At 50.8% G+C, this 21,850-nt stretch overlaps 2 protein-coding genes and 1 pseudogene across 2 annotated transcripts; all 3 read left to right on the forward strand.

Moving 5' to 3' along the window:
* The first annotated feature begins 726 nt into the window (after positions 1–726).
* Positions 727–3,301, forward strand: LOC100827672 (polygalacturonase At1g48100). Its single transcript, XM_003567526.4, has 5 exons — positions 727–1,614; positions 1,725–1,889; positions 2,020–2,055; positions 2,139–2,428; positions 2,525–3,301. The coding sequence occupies exons 1-5, from the start codon at positions 1,111–1,113 to the stop codon at positions 3,027–3,029; spliced, it is 1,500 nt and encodes a 499-aa protein (XP_003567574.1). The 5' UTR covers positions 727–1,110; the 3' UTR covers positions 3,030–3,301.
* A 5,936-nt stretch (positions 3,302–9,237) lies between these two features.
* Positions 9,238–13,321, forward strand: LOC112270696. The gene is made up of 2 exons (XM_024458727.1): positions 9,238–9,375; positions 12,303–13,321. Exons 1-2 carry the CDS (start codon positions 9,238–9,240, stop codon positions 13,272–13,274), a joined length of 1,110 nt encoding a protein of 369 aa, XP_024314495.1. The 3' UTR covers positions 13,275–13,321.
* Positions 13,322–14,476: 1,155 nt separating this feature from the next.
* Positions 14,477–15,446, forward strand: LOC112270697 (annotated as a pseudogene).
* Positions 15,447–21,850: the final 6,404 nt, after the last annotated feature.

Below are 21,850 nucleotides of genomic sequence, written 5' to 3' on the forward strand. Positions count from 1 at the left end.
CTCCATCTCGCATGCAGCGCGCAGCAATCTATGACCACAAAAGGAAAGGAGAGGCACGAACGCATCAATCGATCGAGCGCAGGCTCGACCAATCCCGTCGCAGGATTCATCTCCCGGTCTGGACCATTTCCCCTCGACCTGGCATTTTTAAGTAACCAGAAGAGAAGACGGAAGAGATCTGGCTGGCCGGGTCGATCCAATGCATGCCTTGAAAGCGATACATCGTATACTACAGTTACATGCGTAGAAATACACATGCATGCATGCAACAATTGGAGCGTGGAAGAACAGCAACAGCAACGACACAGTGACAGCATGTATGCATATATGACTTGCATGCGCGCATGCATATGCATGGCCCCTCGTAATCTACAGCTAACAAAGTGATCAAGGAGAATGTGGTATATACCAATTAATTATAGCGTTACAGTCTATGCATGTGCTGTACATGCATATGTCGCGGCGACTTCTCAAAATAGAACTCGTGGTCTCGCGCGTGACCTCATCGCACACTAACTAGCTACCACTGGCTTGGGTAATTCCTTTTCCTGTGCGTGCTCGTGCACCGCCGGTGCACGCGCGCTCCCCCATTGCCGAAAAGCGACGAGGGGGGGCCGTGCCGTGGCCAGCGATCCATCGGAGGCCGGTCGGTCGCCGCCATTAGAAAAATCGGCGCGCGCGGGTGGCCAAATCCAGGCAGCCACATAACAGGCGCCTCTGATGAGGCCTCCACTACCGCTAGCTCTTCCAGTACTCCACCACCGCTCCTCCGCCGCCGCGCGCGCGCACGCTTACCGGCCCTTTAGCGTAATTGATCGACCCTTCAATTGGCTGCCATGCCAGCTTATAAAACCGTGCACTCGCTCTTCTCCAATTAACCCAATGAAGCCAACTACTACGACGAGAACCGTCTAGCTCTAGTACTCGATCCAGTACGTACGTAGCCTGTCTCTAGATCCCCGGGACAGCGATCTCGCACACGTTGCACTTGCGCCTAGCTCCTCGGCCTTCTCTGCCTTCTTATATAAGCAGGCCTAGCTAGTGATACAAGATTCATCAACCATTCAGCTCAGCTCGATCAAGCTTCCGATCCAAACTAGATTTGCGCCAATGGAGGTCACGGCTAGGACCGCCATTACTCTGCTTCTGGCGGCCGTCGTCGCCTTAAGCTTCCTCAGCGACGCCGGCGTCCAGGGCGTCCGGGGTTACCGCCACCACCACCACGCGAGGCACACCAGGCACAACTCCGCGCGGCCGCCGTCCTCCTCCCACGCGCCTGGGCCGGCGAGCCCGAGGCGCGCCCCTTCCCCGGCCCACCACGGATCATCCCCCCCTGCCCCGCCGGCCAGAGCGCCGTCCGGCCCAAGCCCAATGCCGGGCGCGCCCGCGCCGGCGCCGGGGGACGGCGAGGCAGCGGACAACGTGTACGACGTGATCAAGGACTTCGGGGCCGCCGGGGACGGCGTGACGGACGACACGGACGCGATCAAGACGGCGTGGGACACGGCGTGCCAGGACGCCGGGGAGGGCGTCGTCGTGGCCGCAGCCGGACACTCCTTCCTGGTGCGCAGCACCGTCTTCACCGGGCCGTGCCAAGGGAGCGTTACGCTGCAGGTAAAGAAGTTAATTCGTTCATAAAACGCACGCCATTGAATGACCATGCGTTATTGCGTTTCTGGCTTTACGGTTTCTAAATATGGCGTGGGTGGGTGTATAATTTGCAGATTGATGGCACGATCGTGGCGCCGAGCGAACCCACGGAGTGGCCGGCCAACAGCAAGCGCAACTGGCTCGTGTTTTACAAGGCCGACGGCGTCTCGCTGCGCGGCGCCGGGCTCATCGACGGCAAGGGGCAGAAATGGTGGGATCTCCCCTGCAAGCCTCACAAGGTACTAACACGTACAATAACTGATATTACAGCATCAGCTAGCCTGCGAAAATCGAGTTCACTACGTAAGGAGCAGAGTTGCGCAGCATCTAAAAGTCAAATTTTGTTTCTCTCTTCTTTTTTTCCTTCAGGGAGGAAACACGCACGGACCATGCGACAGCCCAGTGGTGAGTGGCCTAACCCAACAACGTACCTTAACCGTATTAACCGCCACTAGTATCAGCGCTAACGGACGTTGATTCTCCTCCAGGCGCTCAGGTTCTTCATGAGCAACAACGTGACGGTGCAAGGTCTGAAGGTGCAGAACAGCCCGGAGTTCCACTTCCGGTTCGACAGCTGCCGCGGCGTGCACGTCCACGGCCTGTCCATCAGCTCCCCCGCGCTGAGCCCCAACACGGACGGCATCCACGTGGAGAACACCCAGGACGTCCTCATCGCCAACACCGTCGTCTCCAATGGCGACGACTGCGTCTCCATCGGCGCCGGCACCCTCAACGTCCACATCGAGAACGTCACCTGCGGCCCCGGCCACGGCATCAGGTTAATTTCGTCAGAATCAAGTTTTTTTTGTTCCTTGAGATGTTGTAGTAAGATGAAGGCCATTGACATTGAGTGCATATATGTTGTGGCATGCAGCATCGGGAGCCTTGGGAAGCAGGGGACGCGGGCGTGCGTGTCCAACATCACGGTGCGGAACGCGGTGATCCGGCACTCGGACAACGGCGTGCGGATCAAGACGTGGCAGGGCGGGTCCGGGTCCGTGTCCGGTGTAACGTTCGAGAACGTGCGCATGGACGCCGTGCGCAACCCGATCATCATCGACCAGTACTACTGCCTCAGCAAGAGCTGCGAGAACGCCACCACGGCGGTGTTCGTCAATGGCGTCACCTACTCCGGCATCCGGGGCACCTACGACGTGCGCGGCCCGCCCATCCACTTTGGATGCAGCGACGCCGTGCCCTGCACCAACATCACGCTCTCCGGCGTCGAGCTGCTGCCCGCCACCGGCGACACCGTCGACAGCCCCTTCTGCTGGAACGTCTATGGCAACGCCACCACGCCCACCGTGCCGCCCGTGGCCTGCCTCATGGACGGCGTGCCCAGGAATGTGGACGACAGCAGCAGCCTCAAGTGTTACTAGATGATCAAGATCATACTGTAGCTACACTACACTACACGTCCCTTAGAGATAAGAATCAAAACCAGACAAAGTATATTAGTGCAGAAAAAAGACCTTAATTAAAAGCGTGGTCATAGAGGATAAATATTACAGTAGTAATTATGTATATAGAAAGGTGAGAATGTCGTGGTAATATGAGGTGATTTGCGTGAGAATTACTGGAATATGCATGTAGAATGTAGAATGTTTGCGCATGGTTCTTCAGTAAACTGTGTTCTGAACTTTGTTTCGTCTGCTCCGGACCACCCGTCTGTCTGTAGATCCTGCGCTCCCACAAATGATATTTTGATCTTCATATCATCATAACATAGATCCCTTAATTGACATAAGCAGCAGCGTGGATCTCAAATATGGCCAAGGTACAATAATAGAAAAATGACCGCAGAGTTGAAGCAAAAAGGGCGTTCAAAAAAGGCACCACTAAATGTGCGGCAGGAAACAAAAACAAAAGGTAAGGGGAAACACTTTCAGGGCCCTGCAATGCATGCCTGATAACTTTCTGTCCCAATAATAACATCCACAAAACGGCGTGAGAAAACTGTTTGTGTGACGACTCTAGATACGACTTAAATTTACTTTCACTTAATTTCCTTTGTCGTGGAGATGGGCCATAAAACCAGCACCTAACCAACCAAGAAATACCTGCCAATTAACATGTCCTTTGCAGCAAAAAAGTGACAAAGGGATTAGTTAGTGTTCTTGTGGGCGCATGCATGACCTATGTGCAAAGGAGATCGAGCCGGCCGGAGGAGGTAGCTATAGCCATGGCTAGGGGCAAACTAGATGAAGAAGATGCAGCCTGTGACCCATGATTGGCGTCATAATTGGGATTGTTAGGTTGGAAAAGCAAGGAAGAGCTAGCTAGCTAGAAAGGAGCGCTGCATTACGGTTGTGCACGAGCGGCCTCCGTCGCTCAAGATTGCCAAAAAGGTGGGAGTGAAGCGAGGTTTGAGTGAATGCTGGAGGAGCTGACTCACAGCTGCCCAGTGTCCACAGACTGCACAGTCAGCGTCACACAGAACAGTACACTACTACAGGTGTACTGGCTATATACCACTCCCTCCGTCACATAATTATTGTCTCAAATTTGCCCAAAAATAAATGTATCTATTCATAAAAAATATCTAGATATATGTAATATTTTGACAAAAATTATGTAACGGAGGAAGTAGTTAACAAGAGTATGCGGGGCTGTGAAATTATTAACGAGCTGTGCCATTGGCTCGCAAGCAGGTCATCATGACCAAATAAAACACATTTCTGAGTGGCTCCATATCTTAGGTTTAACAAATTACCCTTATTTTTTAGTAAATTAATTTTGTATTCCATATATGAAATTTTGTGACACATTTTACCCCATTTGGCAAAAATTTCTTGAAGTTACCCCATTTAAGAAAATTTTGAACACGGTTTTATCCATTTGTGACACATTTTATCCTAACAGAGTGGCCCGACATGCCAGACCTACATCACACCTATACGTGGGAGGCATATCTCTTGAGTACGCTTCCGAGCACTATTTAAAATTTTGGCAACCCTAAATTTCGAAGGTCACTAAAATTCCAGAAATCATTTTGGAATTATCTTGATCAAAATTCATTGAATTTATTAGGTGAATTTGACAAAACTTAAATCCTAGGATTTAAATTTTGTTTGAATCGTAACAGAGTGGCCCCACATGTCAGGTCTATTTAGCAACTCAATGCGGTTGACCGTGATATCGTGTGGCTTAGCCAACTTGAGCGTGAGTGTTCAAAATTTCAATGAAAATTTCGGTCGGTACAAAAAAAAATTTACCTCAAAATTTCGAATTAGATTTAGAAAATAAATAAATTCTGACATAAAAGTTTGTTAAAATCCATTTAATTTCAATGAATCTCGATCAAGATAATCCCAAAATGATTTTGAACATATCATAAGTTCTGAAGTCCTTTGAAATTTCCTGGTTACCAAAATTTTATGACCTGTTTGATAGTGCTTTCAGGAGATTCATGACAGATGCCTCCGATGTGGAGGTCCCACGGAAGTCTGACATGCGGGGTTACTCTTGTCATGATGATGGAAAATCATAAAAAAGGAAAAACTATGTCTAAAGTTTTTTAAATGGCCAATGGGTAAAATGAAGGATATTTTGCAAAATGGGGTAAAATGTGTTAGTGGGAGTGAAAATTGAAATTCACTCACCTTACTCTTTTTGAGCCAGATTTGCCCTTGTTTGGTGTAAAGGGAATGATCGTCATCCTCAGTGGGTGCAGGGAAATGAGGTGTAAAGTTGCAACAAACGGTGCGTATTTATATTACCAACCAGAATTTGCCAACCCGAATTTCTAGCTATATGTGGGAATTCCATATTTACCGACCGGAATTTGTTCGAACGCTCGAATACCACTCGAATTAACCATTACAGTAAGATGATTGATCATCACTAAATTATACAAGACTGAAACCTGGCAGAGGAATTCCGTCTAGGTCAGAAGAATTAAGACAGGAAAACCTAAACACAACATGTTCGATGCCACTCTCTCCCCACCCTCCCTTGGTCGTACTCGTCCTTCTCTCGCCCATCGTCTCCTCCATGGAATATGGAAATGTGATGCTGAAAAATTGTGTTTATTTTGAACTAAAATCCATTTTTTTTTTGCTATTCTCTTGTTGATACTAATTGTGAACATGTGTTGCTTTCATGCCAAAATTTTGGAGTGGAATTTGATTCCTCCAAAATGAGTACTCACAAAAAAAAAGATCGACACAAATAGGTAGAGGCTTCCATCAGCAACTTGACGGTCAAGTGAGAGTAGTGGTAAATTTGTAAGCAACGTAAATACTGAGTGGTAAACTTGGGAGCTGGAAATCTTGAGTGGCATTTGATCTTTCAAGCAAATTCAGAAGGATAAATACTGAATTCCCTCTTTATATATTTTATTGTGCTTATTTGTATATTGTGTCCACTCCTGATAAGAGATATACTAGTAATCATCATGTTAAACTTTAACGGCCGGCATGGCAGACGACCCTGACTATACGATCGAGTTCCAGGACAAGACATGACGTGGCATCGAGAGATGGCAGACCGCAGCAGTCAGCACGATCGACCACGCGTGCACGTTGGATGTACACGTGGGGGGTCCATATATAACGCGCGCGATTAAAAAGAACCCCCGAGGCCCCGAGGCAGAGGCAATCTCGGAGCGCCACCCACAATGCATATGCACCGCACCGGCGCGTATGTACGTGTGGCTCGGAAGTCGGAACCGATCGTTTGTGGCCATCGCGCTCGATGCGCTCGATGACTGACACGACTCAGTGGCTCAGTGCCCGTCCGATCCTCACACGCTCACGCGCACATAGCCAGCATGAGTTGCAGCCCGCCAGCGGCGGACGCAGCGCAGGCGCGCACGAGGAGATCGAGGCGGAGTCAAAAAGTCCAATCGAGTCCAAAACCGCGCGCTACAGAAGAACTAAAAATACACCAGAGATGGGGTGGGGGTGGGGGTGGGGGGAGTGGGAACGCACACATGACTGCCGTCGCTAGCACGACGACCACTACCGCGGCCACCACGTAGCCCACCTACGGCTGCCTGTCTCCTCTCTCAATATACTGCTCCGCTGCGAAATCTTCGCACTTCCGCGCATGGCGGGTGTCACAGAGCGGGCAATACCTTCTCACTGCGTTTGTCCTCTTTTTGTTTTTTGCTCTTTTTTCCTCTCGTGAGGCCGTGACCCGCATGTTCATGACCAACAGAACGAACCAAATGGATGGTCTCGTTGGGGGCACTAGTAGATCCAAAAGGGTCCGTCCCTCGTTAACGGGGAGGATACCCCGTCTCGGGGCGTACCCAACCCCTAAGGGGTTGGCTCTTTGCCTCAGCGCCCCCATCCAACTTGTTCAGCGATGGGGGTAGGCCGGCTATTCACATTCTCAGGCCGGGCCCGGGCCTCTTGGCGACCAGGCTCACCCTCTCCTCCCCTCCCGTGCCCTTCGTTGGCGGTAGGTTCCTCGCGCGCCCGGGCTGGCCGGCCTGCGGGTTCACGACCCCACCTTCTTCTTGCCTGGGCGGCCTTGCCTTTCGGGCGCTGCCTGCGGGGAGTAACACAATTCTTGGACATGTGGCCTGGTTCGCCGCAATTGAAACAGGCGCCGTGGGCCTGGCAATCCGCGTAGTTTGGGTCCAGCATCCTCCTGTCGTGGAGCGGACATGCTCTTAGGACATCATCTCCAGCCGGGTGGAGCGGGCAAGGAGCTCGAGCGACAGCTCCTCCCCCCGCGTTGGCTTTCTTCACTAGTCCAAGGGCCGGCCCCTGGGCGGCGGCGAGGACCTCCTCTCCTCTGCGCTTGCGGTTCTCTTTCATCTTGGCGGCGTCTTCGGGTTGCACGGATGCCTGCGCCGCCGCAGTAGGTGCCAACTGCGCTTCTTCAATCATAGCTCATGCGACGTCCGGATTTGTCGGGTGCCCAGCTTCTCAAGCATCCTCTGGTCCTAAACGTTGATATGGAAGTGTCGACGATGTCGTCGTTGCTGGCGCCAGGGATCTTGTAGCACTCCTCGGAGAAACACTGCATGAAGCTGCGTAATATCTCTCCCGGGCGCTAGACAACACGACGCAGTAGTTCTCGCACAGCTCCTCCCACGAGCAGTTGGACACTGGCGGGAGGTTCATCAGCCACGTTCTTGGGGCCGACTTGAGGTTCATCAACTTCTCACCGGCCCGGGCGGCCTGCATGGCCAACGAGTACAGCTGCAGTAACTGCTGGGGGTCGTTGGTGCCATCATACGCGGGAGGCAGAGCAGGCCGGAACTTGCTTGGCCAAAACACCTGGTCTAGCTCCGGAGTAAAGGCCACACACCCGTGACCATATCCGGCGGGCAGGAATGTTGGCAGTATACCTGGGGAAACCTCGAGCCGGGCCGGGTTCGGGCCGGGCTTCATAAAAGCGCGATGGTCAAACCTGAAGCCCGAGCCCGGCCCAACCCGAAGCACATAAAATAGGCCATTCAAGCATTAAAATAATTATTTTCGGAATAAATAAATGTATTTTACTCCACAAGCTCCCTGTACAAAATTATTAACTTCCGAGGGGTGACTCTTCTGTTTATCCCTGCCGTGTGGTCGCTTAATGTTCCCCCAAAGATTCACATCTTTCTCTGGTTGGTCAGTAAAGACAAGATAATGACTAGAGATAACTTGCTAAAAAGACATATTCATAAACCTCTTGATTGTGTTTTTTGTACCGAAAATGAATTTGTCCATCACTTATTTTTTTAGTGCATTGTTGCTAAACACCTTTGGGCCACTGTTTCTACCATTCTTGGCAGACATTTGGGGTCTAATTTTGAGTCTATTGCCAGTTTATGGATTGCCAATAAAAAGCTATCTGTTATCAACAGTGTCCGTCCTGCAGTTCTGTGGAGCATTTGGACTTTTCGCAATAACATGATTTTTGATAACCAACTTTGGATTTCCTCTAAACAGATTTGGTGGTTAATCCTGCAGTCACTCCGGAAATGGTCGCTGCTATTCAGAGATTTTGTGCTGGACAGAGTGGACTCCTTCTGCCAAGAGGTGTCTCATATACTGGGAATGCCTCTGCTACTGCCTTGGATTTAAGTGTGCCTCTCTCTGGCTCCTCCCCTACTGTTTCTGTGTTACCAGGTACCTTTCCTCCGCCAACGGGCACACCTGAGATGAAGCTCGTGGTGACGTCGGGCAGCCCGGTTTAAGTCCTTGAACAGGGCTTGACTCCCCAGGCTGGACTTCTGCAGCAGGAGGTGATCAGGTCCAAGCTGAGCGAGGTCGTCCGCCAATTCTCTACTCCGGCCGACGCTGCACCAGATCATATTTAGCGCTCTGCAAAATTCTGTAATTCGCTGCTGTGTGCTCAGCTTGTAACCGCCCCCCCTCCCCCCGTCCCGCTGTTCTCTTTTTCCGAATTGTTTACTATCTTGTTGTTGAACATGTTTGCTACAGACCTGGTTTCTTAAATCTAAGGAGCTGGGAGGCCTTGGGCCTCCTGTTGATCTAAAAAATAAATGTATTTTAGACCTATTTTTGCTAAAAAAAACTCAATTTAAGTCATTTCGGGGTTTTTTCGGGCTTTCGGGCCGGGCTTTGGGCAAAAAAGTGAAGCCCGGGCCCAGCACGGTACACCGGGCTTCGGGCCGGGCCACCCATGCCCAGGTATAGCTGGCAGCTCCGGTTGTCGGTCCGCAATAGCGCGACGCTGATGTTGTTGCTGCTCAATGCGCACCCAGGCTTCGACGTTCCGCCGCTCGATGATGATCTCCCGGACGTGTTCTACCGAAGGATTGTCCGTGCGGGATGAGGAGGAAGAAGATGACATGGAGATGCGGTCCTCCTCGCCAGCACCACGCCCTCGGGGATGGGGCAGTGGCACCATCCCGCGATACGCAACCCCTTCATCTTCTAGTGGGTCGTGCAGCCTAGGAGGCTCGCGACTTCCCACCGCCGACCTGGGGGCAGGCTCCCCTCGAGCGAACTCCAAGAGCTCCTCCTGACCCCACGCCCAGTTGTCATGCTCGGGGGTCCCATGAGGTATCTCATACCACGGGATCACCTGGAGCGCAGCGAGTGCCTTGGACCGAGTGCAAACCCCCACCAGCCGCTCCTGGCTCACGCTGGGCCCGCCTGTGGCCGGGCGTGGCTTGTCAATCGGGATGTGGCTATTTGAGTAGGCCAAGCCCGTTCGCTGCGACCCATGCCGATGCTCACTCCCATGGCGGTGATGTGGGTCCTTGATCGCAGGCAGGGGATTGTTTGGGGGATTTCCCCGCTCCCCCCCCTGCACACCGGGGCAGACTGGGAAGCGCCGCCCGTACGAACGCACGCTGGGTGGTGGTCCCAACCGCCGGGAACGGGGAAGGCAACGATAACTCCCCATACGGCCGCGGCAGCGACACTTCCCTTGCATGGGGCCACGAGCCCAACGCCACATCCCGCGACCGGGTGTGCTTTGTTGGCGGGTCATCGGCGACCGCCTTCAGATCCTTCCTCGGAGCCATCAGTGGCGCGACGCTTGGCTGGATGCCGACTCGAACCGAACCGCTGCCCATGCAACCCGCGCGCTCCCTACGTGCTACGCCAGATGCCGGTGCCTGAACTCCGACATCGGGGATGCTGCACACCCCCTTTGGTTCGTGGAGGGCGCGGGAGCTGCGTTGGGGGCGAGTAATAAACAAACACAAAAGGCATGCCGGATTTACCCAGGTTCAGGCCGCCGGAGCTTAATACCCTATTTCCTGCTTGTTTGTGTTCTTCGCTGTAATGAAGTGGCTACACGGTCCCCAGGGCCCTCTGCTATCTCTCGGTGGCTCCTACTACAGAGTTCTACTCTCCTTTTCTCCCAAGTGTAGCCTGGATCTAACCTTTCTACTCTGCCCTTGGTCCTCCTTTCATATGGCAAGGGGATCCCACAACTTGGGCACGCTACCTCAACACGTGTCGTGTGCGGCGGTGGACGATGTAGTGTCGGAGCCCTTCCTCCACACACCTCCCCATGTCCTGTGCCAATAGGACTGGACGCACTGCCCAGTCAGCCCTGGCCTGGTCAGGTCTTGTCTCGTCGATGAACATGTGAGATTCCCCACCTGTACGCACCTGGCATGGCCCTTACTTTTCTTTGCAAAGCCATTGAATGCGCGCAGGAGCGGCGTGCCACGCGTTCGTCGTATCGTGTGCTCGTGCGTCCCTTCCGTGAGAGCCAGCATCGGCGGGTGCCTGGCTTACAAGGCTCAACCTTCCAGGGAGGGGTACTCCCGGGGCCCGGCTGCGACAACGCACCGGTGACTACACCTCCGGTGACATTTCCGCAGCTAGGTCTCTGTGGTGCCCCTCCTTCTTCTTCACTTGTGCTCCGAGCAAGCTGCGTTGGGTCTTTTATAGCAAAGGCTAGGCATCGGGTTTTGGTCCCTTTCCTGCCTCGAGGTTCGCTCCTTGACCGGGTAGCTGGCATTTACCCTTTGCATTGTAACTTGCACCATTTCCCACACGCCCGTGACGAGTAGCACCCCCGGGGCCATGGGTGCGACAGAATGGGATGTCGCTCATTTCAAGTAGTCAAATGACTTCAAGCCATAGAATTCATCCAAATAATGCCACCCCTTGCCGAATACCATGACCTCTTTGAAACGAGCGACCTGCACCCTCCATTCGCAGTGTTTGCAAGTCCGGATCATGACTATCCTAGGCACGTGGCCAGCTTAGCCTTGACGAACTCGTCCGAGATGACAAGCATGTGCAAGTTAGCATGTTCCAAGTGGAAAACACAGCGCTTAGGATGCACAGCTATGAAAAGGCCGACCCACCTGCGCCCTCTCATTGGACCGGCAGAGCTGCCCATCGCCTTCACTGCCTCTTCTCTCTCCGACACCCGAGGCTTCACCGTCCAAATTACCTAAACGCATCATATTATTGATTCATCGACCATGTTTAACCGAAACACGTGTACATCTAGCACAATTAAATTAATGCATCATCTGCATCAAGAATAACACTACGATCCACAGGATTAGAGTGAATTCCACTGGTCGATCGACCAGAGATTGATGTGCATGCATGCATGTAGAAATCTCTTAGGCTTGGGTAAAAACCACAATAGATCCTCCAAATCTAACCTCATTGCACATTTGCACTAGCTTCGCGAAGGCGCGGTACTTACAGGGTAGGCATATGGACCGTGCACCGCCAAAGATGCACCCACCGTCGCTGATGAAAAGCCAGGAGCGGTACTTCCTAGAGTTAGTGTTAATTGGGTTAGAGGGGTAATATTCTAGGTAGGGGTGTTACAACGACACATGAGCAGACACCAACTAAAAATTAATACTCCCTTTTAAGTGCCGCAACTTTTCCTAGATACGCATGTATCTAGACGTGTTTTATTACGCAGGTACATGGCACGGAGGGAGTAGATAGTACGAGATATGTTCTGGTCATCGATTGTCTTCAATAGAGATCTTTCAAACAACATAGGAGCATTAATTTCTTTCCATTTACTCACCCTTCCCTGTAAATTAGTGTAGTATTGATTTCTTTCCAATTGCTGACCCTCCCCTTTAAATTAGTGAAGTATTGATTTCTGTCCAATTACTTGCACCCCCCTTTAAATTAGAGGAGTATTGATTCCTCTCCAATTTTACTGATCCGGCAGTTTCTTCTCCACATGCATAATTGACGACACAATGACCATGAGTAAGATGGTGACGAACCAATTTGCCTTAGTATTCCTCTTCTTCCGTCCTCCTCTTCGCGGGAGGCGAAGGCACTCCATCGGCCATCATCTCCAAGACCTGCGCCGAAGCATCCAACTCCACCACGTTCGTGCACTACGACTTCTGTGTCGGCGTGCTGATAGCAGACCCGGCAGCGGCGGCTGCCAATAGCACCCGCGTGCTGGCCATCATTGCCACGAAGCTTGTGGTGGATAACATCACATCGACGGTGTTGGTGCTGGAGGACCTCATGTACAACATCGCAGGGTGCCTGGGAAACTACGGCGAGATCAACCACACAGTGAAGACGGCGGTAGACGAAATCCACGCCGGGCGCACGGAGGCGGCTGCCGGTAAGTTGTCTGGTGCTGCCGGTAAGCCGGGCAAGTGTGACTCGTCCTTCTCCAAGAGGAGCGCCAAGAAGAACCCTATGAGTAAGGAGAACCAGGACGCCGGATCCCTGTCCTACATGGCGTACGGCATCACCATGGAGGCGCTACAAGGCAAATTCCTCGCCACTGCGGACGCGTCATCAGCGACCATAACAAAGGCGTGCGCCGGGCTGTCTAACTTCACCACACATGTGGATTATGATTTCTGTGTGCTTGCGCTCGCGGCAGACTTGGCGGCCGGCGTCGCGAAGGATGCCCGCGCGCTGGCCGTTGTCGCGGCAAACCTGGCCGTAGCCAACGTCTCGGCAACGCTGCTCGTGCTCGACGACCTCCACGAGAGCCTCACTGCGTGCCTGAGTGCCTACAAGTGGATGGCCAACATGCTCGTGACCGCGGCATGCAACATCCACGCGGGTCACGCCCAGACGGCATCTGGCTTGCTCAGCATTGCTGTTGGTGATCCTGAGTTGTGCGACATGCGATTGTTCATGGGGAGCGCCAAGAAGAACCCGATGACGAAGGAGAACAATGATGCCATTTCCCTGTCTTACTTGGCAGCCGCTATCGCCGACAGGCTGTATGCCAGCTGAGTCCAAAAATTAAGTTTGATTCTCCTTCAATAATATCATGGTTTTGTTTGGCGTGAGGCTTTGAGTTTTATCTTTAATCTTTACAAACATGGATTTTACACAACCCGTTGTGCCCAGATCCTATATATGTGTTGTTCATTGCGTGTGATGGATTTTGTCGCACCAGTGGTCCCAGGGGTCCCCACTGATGCTGGACGTGTGGGTCGCCGCAGCCAGTTCCCGCGTGGACAAGGTCAATGGGTGTTGTGGGGGAAGAGCGAGACTCCTCCCGTCAACTCCTCGGGTGCACCTACCCGGCAACCGCTCATCCCGACGACCCTTCCCCGTGGTAGCGCCCTGCCTAGGCGGGCGAGGCAGCTGGGGGAACGCTTGCGTCCGGCAACTCCTTTCCAGAAGCAGCGGCATCCTCCTGGAAGACCAATTCAAAGCGGTGGCATTAATTACACTGGCAGTGCTATAGCGGTGGAGCTAGGGCCCGTCTAGCCCATCAAACAGTAAGAAGAGGCGTTGCATGAGCAACAACAAGGTGAAGCTAGGCCACCTCATTTTTTACCCCGACACGTGCCTACCCCGCGTGTCAACTGGTCAGATAGCCACTGTGATATCCCCTTCGGTTATAAAAGGAGGACCATGGCTATCTTTAGGGTGCGTTTGGTTAGGCTGCTTTTCTGCTTTTGCTTCCGAAAAGCAGAAAAAGCTAACCAAAGGGTTATTTTCCACAGCAAAAAGCAAAAAAGCAATCTGCTTTTCGTAGTACAATCCTCAAAGTAGGTCCAGAGGTACTTTTGGTTGCTTTTTCTTGCCAACTTGGAGTTATTTACCCACCTTTGCCACCCATAAGTGAAAAACGATTCATTTTCTAACATGTTAGGGTCTCCCATCGAGCTCTTCCTCTGACCGGCCGGGAGGAACCCTAGCTCCGGCGGTCTCTCCACCGACGGCGGTCTCCTCCGGCAGCGTCACGCACCGCCCGATCCCGGCCCGTCCGTCCCCGGCCGCCCCGGCCCGCCCGTTCCTGACTTGCAGACGCCGCCACCGCCCCTCCGATCCTCATGTACGTCTCATCCCGTCTCATCCCTCTCTGTGTCCCTTCTTCCTTTCTAATTTCTAGCAATTGAAGGTGTACAATTATGGGATTGTGCTGGTATAGATTGTTGCATTGTCACTAAAGTAATGTTTGTCCCAAACTTTTTTATTGAAGTATGGGTGAGAAGGAAGTTTGGGATGCGGCAAATGTCAAACATTTTGTTGATATTTGCAAGGAGGAGGTATTTGATGGAAATATGCCTACTACCTATTTGAACAACAAAGGTTGGAAGAATCTTGAGGATATTTGCTGCAAAAACGGGAAAGAAACTAACCAAGACACAATTTAAGAACAAATGGGACAACATGAAACAGTTCTATACATGGTTTATGGAGCTGAAAAATGCCGCTATTGGTCTGGGATGGATTGATGCAACGAATACTCTTGATGCATCAAAGGAATGGTGGGATGAGCATCTTCGGGTAAGAATAGTTGCATTTTTATGTTTTCTGCACAAACCATGCTAATCCGTGTGCACTAGTTAACTTGCTCATATTCTTGAATTATAGAAATGCAACAATCCAGAAAAAGGAATCAAGTGTAACCATGTGAGGTTCAGGAAACGTGGTCCCAATCAGCTGCATGATTTTGATATTTTGTTTTCTAATGCACATGTCACTGGGGTTACTACAGCATGTCCTGGGGATTTATCTTCTGATGATTCCGGAGATGATTATATTACGGGGGTAGAGAAAGATGATGACATCGATTCACCGAAGTTGCCTTTAGTGAAGAAAGGAAAAGAAACCAAGAAGCGCAAAATTGAGCAAGATAAGGAAGAGAAGAGCCCTTTCCTTCGTTTGTACAAGACCACTTGTGCAGAAATAGGAGATGCATCAAATAAAATATCTGATAGTGTTTCATCATCATCAAGTCCTTCTTCAGTCAACCAAATTCCTACCATTGCCGAGGTTATGAAGTTGGTAAAAGAATGTGGAGTGAAAGAGAAGACTGCTTTGATGCATACGGCTACCTTTCTGATAGTGAAGCCAGAATTTAGGGAGATCTTTACCTTGCTAGAAACAAAAGAAGGAAGATTGGATTTGCTGGAGAGGGAGCATGAGAAGCAGTCGAGGCACATGTAGCTGGCACCATGTTATCTTCTCTTGTGTTATGAACTACCTATTTGCTAGTTGTGTATTGTGAACCATTAATTTTTTTCATGAACCGTGTTATCTTCTATTGTGTTATGAACTATCTATTTGCTACTTGTGTGTTGTGAACCATTAATTTTTTTCCTGAACCGTGTTTTCTTATATTGTGTTATGAACATATTTGCTAGGAGTTATTGTCCCTGTCATATTTTTGTCCTTGTCATTTCTTTCATTTTTTGACATCGTATTGATGTGCAGTTATATTTGTCCAATGTAGATGGATGAAAGCATGTTGGATGTGGCCAAAAAGGGGCATGAGACTAGCACGCCTAGATGAACTTGCTCATCATGCTGCTATCCTTGGAAAGATGGGTAACAACTACACTGAAAAGTACTTGAAGAAAGATTCGTATAGATCAACTCCTGAAACTGGTTTGCAGTGGGTCATGAGGTGCTTTCAGCGTCCTAGATATTTTTATAAGATGTTTCGGGTGAGCCCTGAGGTTTTTATGGCACTTAGTGATCTGTTGGTGTCATCCTATGGTTTGAGGTCCACTAGCCGTGTGTCATCAATTGAGTCATTAGCTATGTTCTTATGGATTGTTGGAGGCCCGCAATCATTTGCACAAGTTGAAAACCGTTTTACACGGTCGCTGTGGACAGTTCACACAAAGTTCAAGGAAGTATTGAGATGTCTGTGCAAGTTATCGAAACACAACATCAAGCCGAGAGATCCTACTTTCAGTGTCGACCATGATAAGGTCAGAGAAGAACGTTTTTGGCCTCATTTCAGGGGAGCTATTGGCGCTATTGATGGAACACATATTCCTGTTATTGTCCCAACCGATGAAACGGTGAACTACACATGTCGACATGGATATACATCTCAGAATGTGCTAGCGATGTGTGACTTCGACATGAGGTTTATCTTTGTGGTTGCTGGTTGGCCCGGATCTGTACATGATACAAGGGTGCTCAATCATGCATTGGCAAATTTTCCTTCTTTTCCCGTCCCTCCCAAAGGTACAAACTTATTCTTGATGATATTCTTTTTCTTCATTTTTTAAAGCTAACTTGTTATTTACCTGTAGAGTAGTACTACCTCGTGGATGCTGGTTATCCTAACCGAACTGGATACCTTGCACCGATCAAGGGGAGTACATACCATCTACCGGAGTTCCGTCTTCGTCGTGGTCGTGCACTTCAAGGAGGGATGAGATATTCAACTTCTTGCACTCATCCCTTCTTACGTAAACAATAATTAGAATCAAAATTAATTTTTTCTTCGTCGTCACAATCAATGCAAAGATCATAAATTTACGATCAATTCGCATATAAACAGTCTTCAGATAATTACAAAAGCAAAAGCAGTTGTCCAAACCAAACACGCTTCCTGCTTTTCCACAGCAGGAAAAGCAAAGCAGCTTTTCCACAGCAGAAAAAGCAAAGCAGCTTTCTCCAAAAGTAAAGCAGAACCAAACGCACCCTTAGAAGGGGGTGGACTCTTTGGGGGCAATTAGCAAACATAGTAGATGATCTACCAGCCCTAGAACTCGCAAATCTCTAATTGCAACCTGTAATCCACTCAAATACTAAGAGAGCAATACAGACAAGCAGGACTTAGGATATACGCTTCTGAGCAGCCCGAACCTGAGTAAAAATTCGTTGTCTCACACTTCGTGTTCCTTGACCATGTCGACGTTCGCTAGAGTGGTCCCTTTCGCCCACCACCGAAACCTAAAATGCGGTGCCCGGCATCCCCGGTGTTTGAGCTTCGGGCTCCGACATTTGGCGCACCAGGTAGGGTGGCATGCGGAGAGCTTCGTGATCGTCGGCATCACCAGCAACACTCCATTCGCTACGTGACCCGCCATGCCACCGAAGAAGGCTGACGAGCCCAGGCTAGGCATGCCTGACGTGCTAGTGGCGAACACCCGGTCGCACGACACGGCCCGGGCGTCACAGATACGAGAGGGTGGTGCTTAATCACACCATGACCTCCATCAACAGCATGAGCTGCCACTGCCGCCACCACACGCCTCGCAGGAGCGGACGCAAGGCGTGGTGCTGCCGCCAGCGACGCGGCGAACACTGGCCGTGACGTCATCGTCGCCAACGTTGTAGCCACCGATGCGTGGCCGTTGGCGACCGCACCCGGAGGAATGCCAAGCAACAGCAAGGCTCGCACCGCCCAAGCACGTCGCGCACTCCGACCACCGACTCTGTTGCCATGAGGCATGGCATCGGAACTCATGAGGAAGTGGTGGGCGACGGGCCAGTTCCGCTACGATGGTTCGCTACGAGCCACCGCAAGGAACGCCGGCCCAAGAAGACTGGCGCGGGGAGCTTAATTCGTTCCTCCTATTTGGTTGCCGACACTCGGAGCAGCGTGCAACCCGTCCTTCTCCCGCACCGTGCCTAGTCACGAGCAAGGGACGGGGCTGGACGAAGAACCAGGATCCGAGGCTCTACCATGACCTCGGCACATCAAACTCCACTGACGGATCGGTGCACCGGCGCCGGACACGGTGAGTACTCTATCGGGTCCTCTTCAACGACCCCGACAGTCGATGCGAGCCATCGTCAACACGCGCCGTGGCGAGGATATGCACAAGCGCCTCGAGCGCCGTCGCCAGTGGGAGTTTGCCCGCAACCACCCCGGGGAGCAGGGAGAAGCTCCTCCCGGCTCGACGATGGCTGCGCCGCGTTCATCCGAGAGCTGCAGCGGGTAGCGTGGCCCCGCAAGTTTCGAGTGCCTCCGCTCGGGATGTACGACGGGGCTACCAACCCCAAGGACTTTTTCTTGACTTGCTCGTTGGGCATGTGCGCGGTTGGCGCTGATGAGAAAGTCATGGCCATTTGGTTCCCGATGGTGCTTAGGCAATCGGCGAGGACCTAGCTGCTGAACCTGCCTCCCGGGACTATTGCCTCTTGGGCGGACCTGCGGGACCAGTTCACGAACGCGTTCCAGGGAGGCTATAAGCGCCCGGGAACAATGGCTGAGCTGCACGCTATCGTGTAGAAGCCCGGGAAGACGTTGAGGAGCTTCATTCATTGCTTCTCCAACAACTCCTACACCATCCCGGAGGTGGAGGCTGCGGCCATCATCAACACCTTCGCCATCAACATCCACGATGTCAAGATGCGTGAGAAGCTGGACAAGCATAGGATCCGGATGACACATGAGCTCTACGCGCTTGGACACAAGTGCGCAATGGCTAAAGAAGGACGCATGGCACTCGAAGTAGCAGCCAAGGCGGCGGCCACTCCCTCGGAGGCGCCCAAAAGAAGTGTTCTCAGAAGCGCGGTGGGAAATAGGTGCTCGCCGTGGAGCCGAGGGCACCCACGAGGCCTACGAAGAAGGCCTCAGCAGCAGGCGCATCCACGAGCAAGCCGGCAACGGCCTCGAGGTGCCCCATCCACACCAGCAGGACCTACGACGCGTAGGACTTCCGCGTCCTGCCGAACATCGTGGAGAAACGCGAGCAGCGTCATGAGGAGCGCCGCGCTGCCGATGCCTGCTTTAACTACAGCGACATAGGGCATCTCTCCCGGGAGTTCGCAAAAAATCCCGGCAATGGAGCTCGGGGAGGGCGAGGTCGAGGCCGTGGCGGTCGAGATTGGCCTCCCCGGGACGCGATAATCCCTGCGCTGGGGAGCAACACGAAGAAGACGGGGAGCCCAGCTTCCAGGAACCCCGCGACGTCGCCTGCATCCATGGGGGAGCTTATGCTCTCACCTCCCACATCGAGGTGAAGTGGCTCGCTTATGAGGTTTGCACGGTGCTTCCGAGCACGGAGGCGCAGCAACCGGTGAAGTGGTCGCATGTGCCGATTACTTTCGACTCCGGCGACCATCCTGTCCTCCGGCTGGGCTCTGGTGTGCTTCCCCTCGTGGTGTCACCGGTCATCAACAACGTGACCGTGACCAAGGTGCCGGTCGACAATGGGGCCAGCCTCAACCTCTTGTCCGTCAAGTTGGTGGACAAACTCCAGCTCTCTCCCAGTCAGCTGGAGGACACGGGCCCGTTCCTGGGCGTCAACCCCGACGTGGTCCAGCAAAGTCCTTTGGTCTGTTCCAACCACGACCCAAACGGACAAAAATGACCACAAAACGAATTAAAAATGGGTCTCCCGCTGGAGTTGCCCTGATGGCATGCACGCGATCAAAACCAGGCCAGTTGCACTAGTGTTGAGTCCATGTGGCATTGCTTTCCGTGATCTACCTATAACAAGCAGTCGCCCGTTTTTCTACACATAGTCTGATATAGTCGGATAGTCCTAGTGTTTTGTGTTGCCTGGCTTTGCTTGCAGTTTGCATGGCGCTACGAGCGAACTGATCGTGCTATGCTGTGCTGGCTAAAGAATTCCATCAGTCAATGCTCTTTCTCTCCCTGTCTCTCAAAAGGTAATCTACTAGCTAGCTCACTACTTTGCATCTAATTAACGAGCTCATTGAAGGTTAATTTCCATTTGCATTATAAACGATGTACTAGTATAATATACACATGTGGTCCGTGGTCGTATATATAGTTTCTTTATCTTTCTTTTGCCTCCCTCATGTGCCATGCATGCATCTTCCCTTTTGCTTTGCGCTCGGTAGTTCTTCCTTGGTCCCCTCTAGTAGGGGTAAGGGCATGATGGTTCCTAAATCCTAACTCTGCCCATCCCCCTTTCTCCCCGGTAGAAAAAGACCCAACATTTCTTTTGGAATTAACTAGTTGGCCGGGCTAGTTGCCCTGGAAAACAGAGACATCCATTGATTCCCGCAACAAGAGATAGACATGATTTGCGCAACAAAATTCAAGCCCGGACATGGTTTATAGCTGTTGTTGTTCGATTAACAAAATACCCCTGTTTCTTTCTAATATTTTGCTTTCTCTCTCTCTCTCTCTCTACAGAGTGGCAATATCTACATGTTTTTTCTTTCCCAAGAAACCTCAGGAAAAAGTTTTTATAGGAAAAACAGTAGGTCAATATCTACTGCACTTATATTAAGAAAAAAGGTTAACTATACAAGGTAATAACATAAGATTGTTATCACCAAAATAAAAGCTAAATCAATGAAAATTACAAATCCAATCCTTAAAACTAGTGTATGATTTTCTTCAGGCCCTGTGGAAGACAAGGTTCACCTCAACCCTAAAAGTCTTTCTACATCTTAAAATGCTCGAAATACTGAAGATGAAGTCATTATCCTGGCTGGATCACACTGAAGATGAAGTCATTATCCTGATCTTCCAAATACTCCAACAAGCAAGACTTGCAATCTCCATGAAGAAAGAAACATTCAACCTGAAGTTCTGATGCACATTTTGCCTTGGTGAAAATTGGGGACATAAATATCTCGAACAACTCTGAACAAATGGGCAATGGAAGAAAACATGATCACTTTTCAAGTAGATGATTCTCGAGAAAGGATGCATTCATGTGAGGGCAGATTGAAGTTCTGATTCTGAAGCATGCATCAGGTGTTGAGGCGATGAAACAATCAAAACCAACTGAAAAAGTTATGCTTGAGCTGACGGCATGACTTCCAGAGCCATTTGAAGGAATCAGCAATCTCAAGGTGATCAATAAGTGATAAATATATCTTTGTTGTGCGGAAGCCATTCAGGGAGCATTTGAGAGACCATGTATCATGATTATGATCCAGGGTAACCTGATCAACCATGAGCATAAATGCTTGGAACTGGTCAAATGCCTCAATAGAGGGGGGCATCTGGACGAGAGTAGTTTTATCATTACACTGCAGGATCTCAGCAACTGTAGCATCCTTATTGATAGCAAATGAAAAGAGATGAGGTCATTCATGGTGAAGTTGATTATCCCTCCAATTATCTTTCCAAAAAAGAATGGATTTCCCATTGTGCATATTACATGTAGCAGAATTATTGAAAATGTAAATAAGCTTAAGTGAATCTCTCCACCAGGAAGAGGCAGATGCAGAACATTTGGGAGGGATGCCATGAGAATAGTGAGATTTCCATACCAGACCGAAGGAAGGTCAACATGATTGAAAAACTTGTGAGGTATTGTGGAGAGCAAGATTCTGGACTCCAAGGTCCGCTTCCTTCTTAAGTCGATCGACCATTTGCAATGCTACCGGTGGAGGATTCTTCTTGGTGATTTGCCATGTCATAAGCAACGCCTTCTATATTTATCAATTTGTAAAATAACCTCAGCTGGAAGACTCATGTAGAAAATGGGCAGAGCAAATAATATTGAATTCACCAGTGAAAAGGGTTGCCCAAATCATCATCACATAAAAATTCAAGTTTTCCAGTTAATTAGCGAAAACCTAGCTAAAACTGGATACAAGACCATATATGTCGACGTAGCAATAGACTCCACCAGGAACCGTTGCGTTGATACAACCTCGCTACCTGTAATACA

This window comes from Brachypodium distachyon, chromosome 2, assembly GCF_000005505.3.
Source record: "Brachypodium distachyon strain Bd21 chromosome 2, Brachypodium_distachyon_v3.0, whole genome shotgun sequence".
Lineage (NCBI taxonomy): Eukaryota > Viridiplantae > Streptophyta > Magnoliopsida > Poales > Poaceae > Brachypodium > Brachypodium distachyon.

What these genes read in the sequence shown, in the direction of transcription:
- LOC100827672 (XM_003567526.4), top strand. Translation starts at nt 1,111, where the DNA reads ATGGAGGTCACGGCTAGGACCGCCATTACTCTGCTTCTGGCGGCCGTC. An exon ending in TCCCCTGCAAGCCTCACAAG is followed by an intron (nt 1,890 to 2,019) that starts GTACTAACACGT and finishes TTTTTCCTTCAG; the next exon opens with GGAGGAAACACGCACGGACC. An exon ending in GACCATGCGACAGCCCAGTG is followed by an intron (nt 2,056 to 2,138) that starts GTGAGTGGCCTA and finishes ATTCTCCTCCAG; the next exon opens with GCGCTCAGGTTCTTCATGAG.
- LOC112270696 (XM_024458727.1), top strand. Translation starts at nt 9,238, where the DNA reads ATGCCCAGGTATAGCTGGCAGCTCCGGTTGTCGGTCCGCAATAGCGCG. An exon ending in ACGTGTTCTACCGAAGGATT is followed by an intron (nt 9,376 to 12,302) that starts GTCCGTGCGGGA and finishes AATTTGCCTTAG; the next exon opens with TATTCCTCTTCTTCCGTCCT.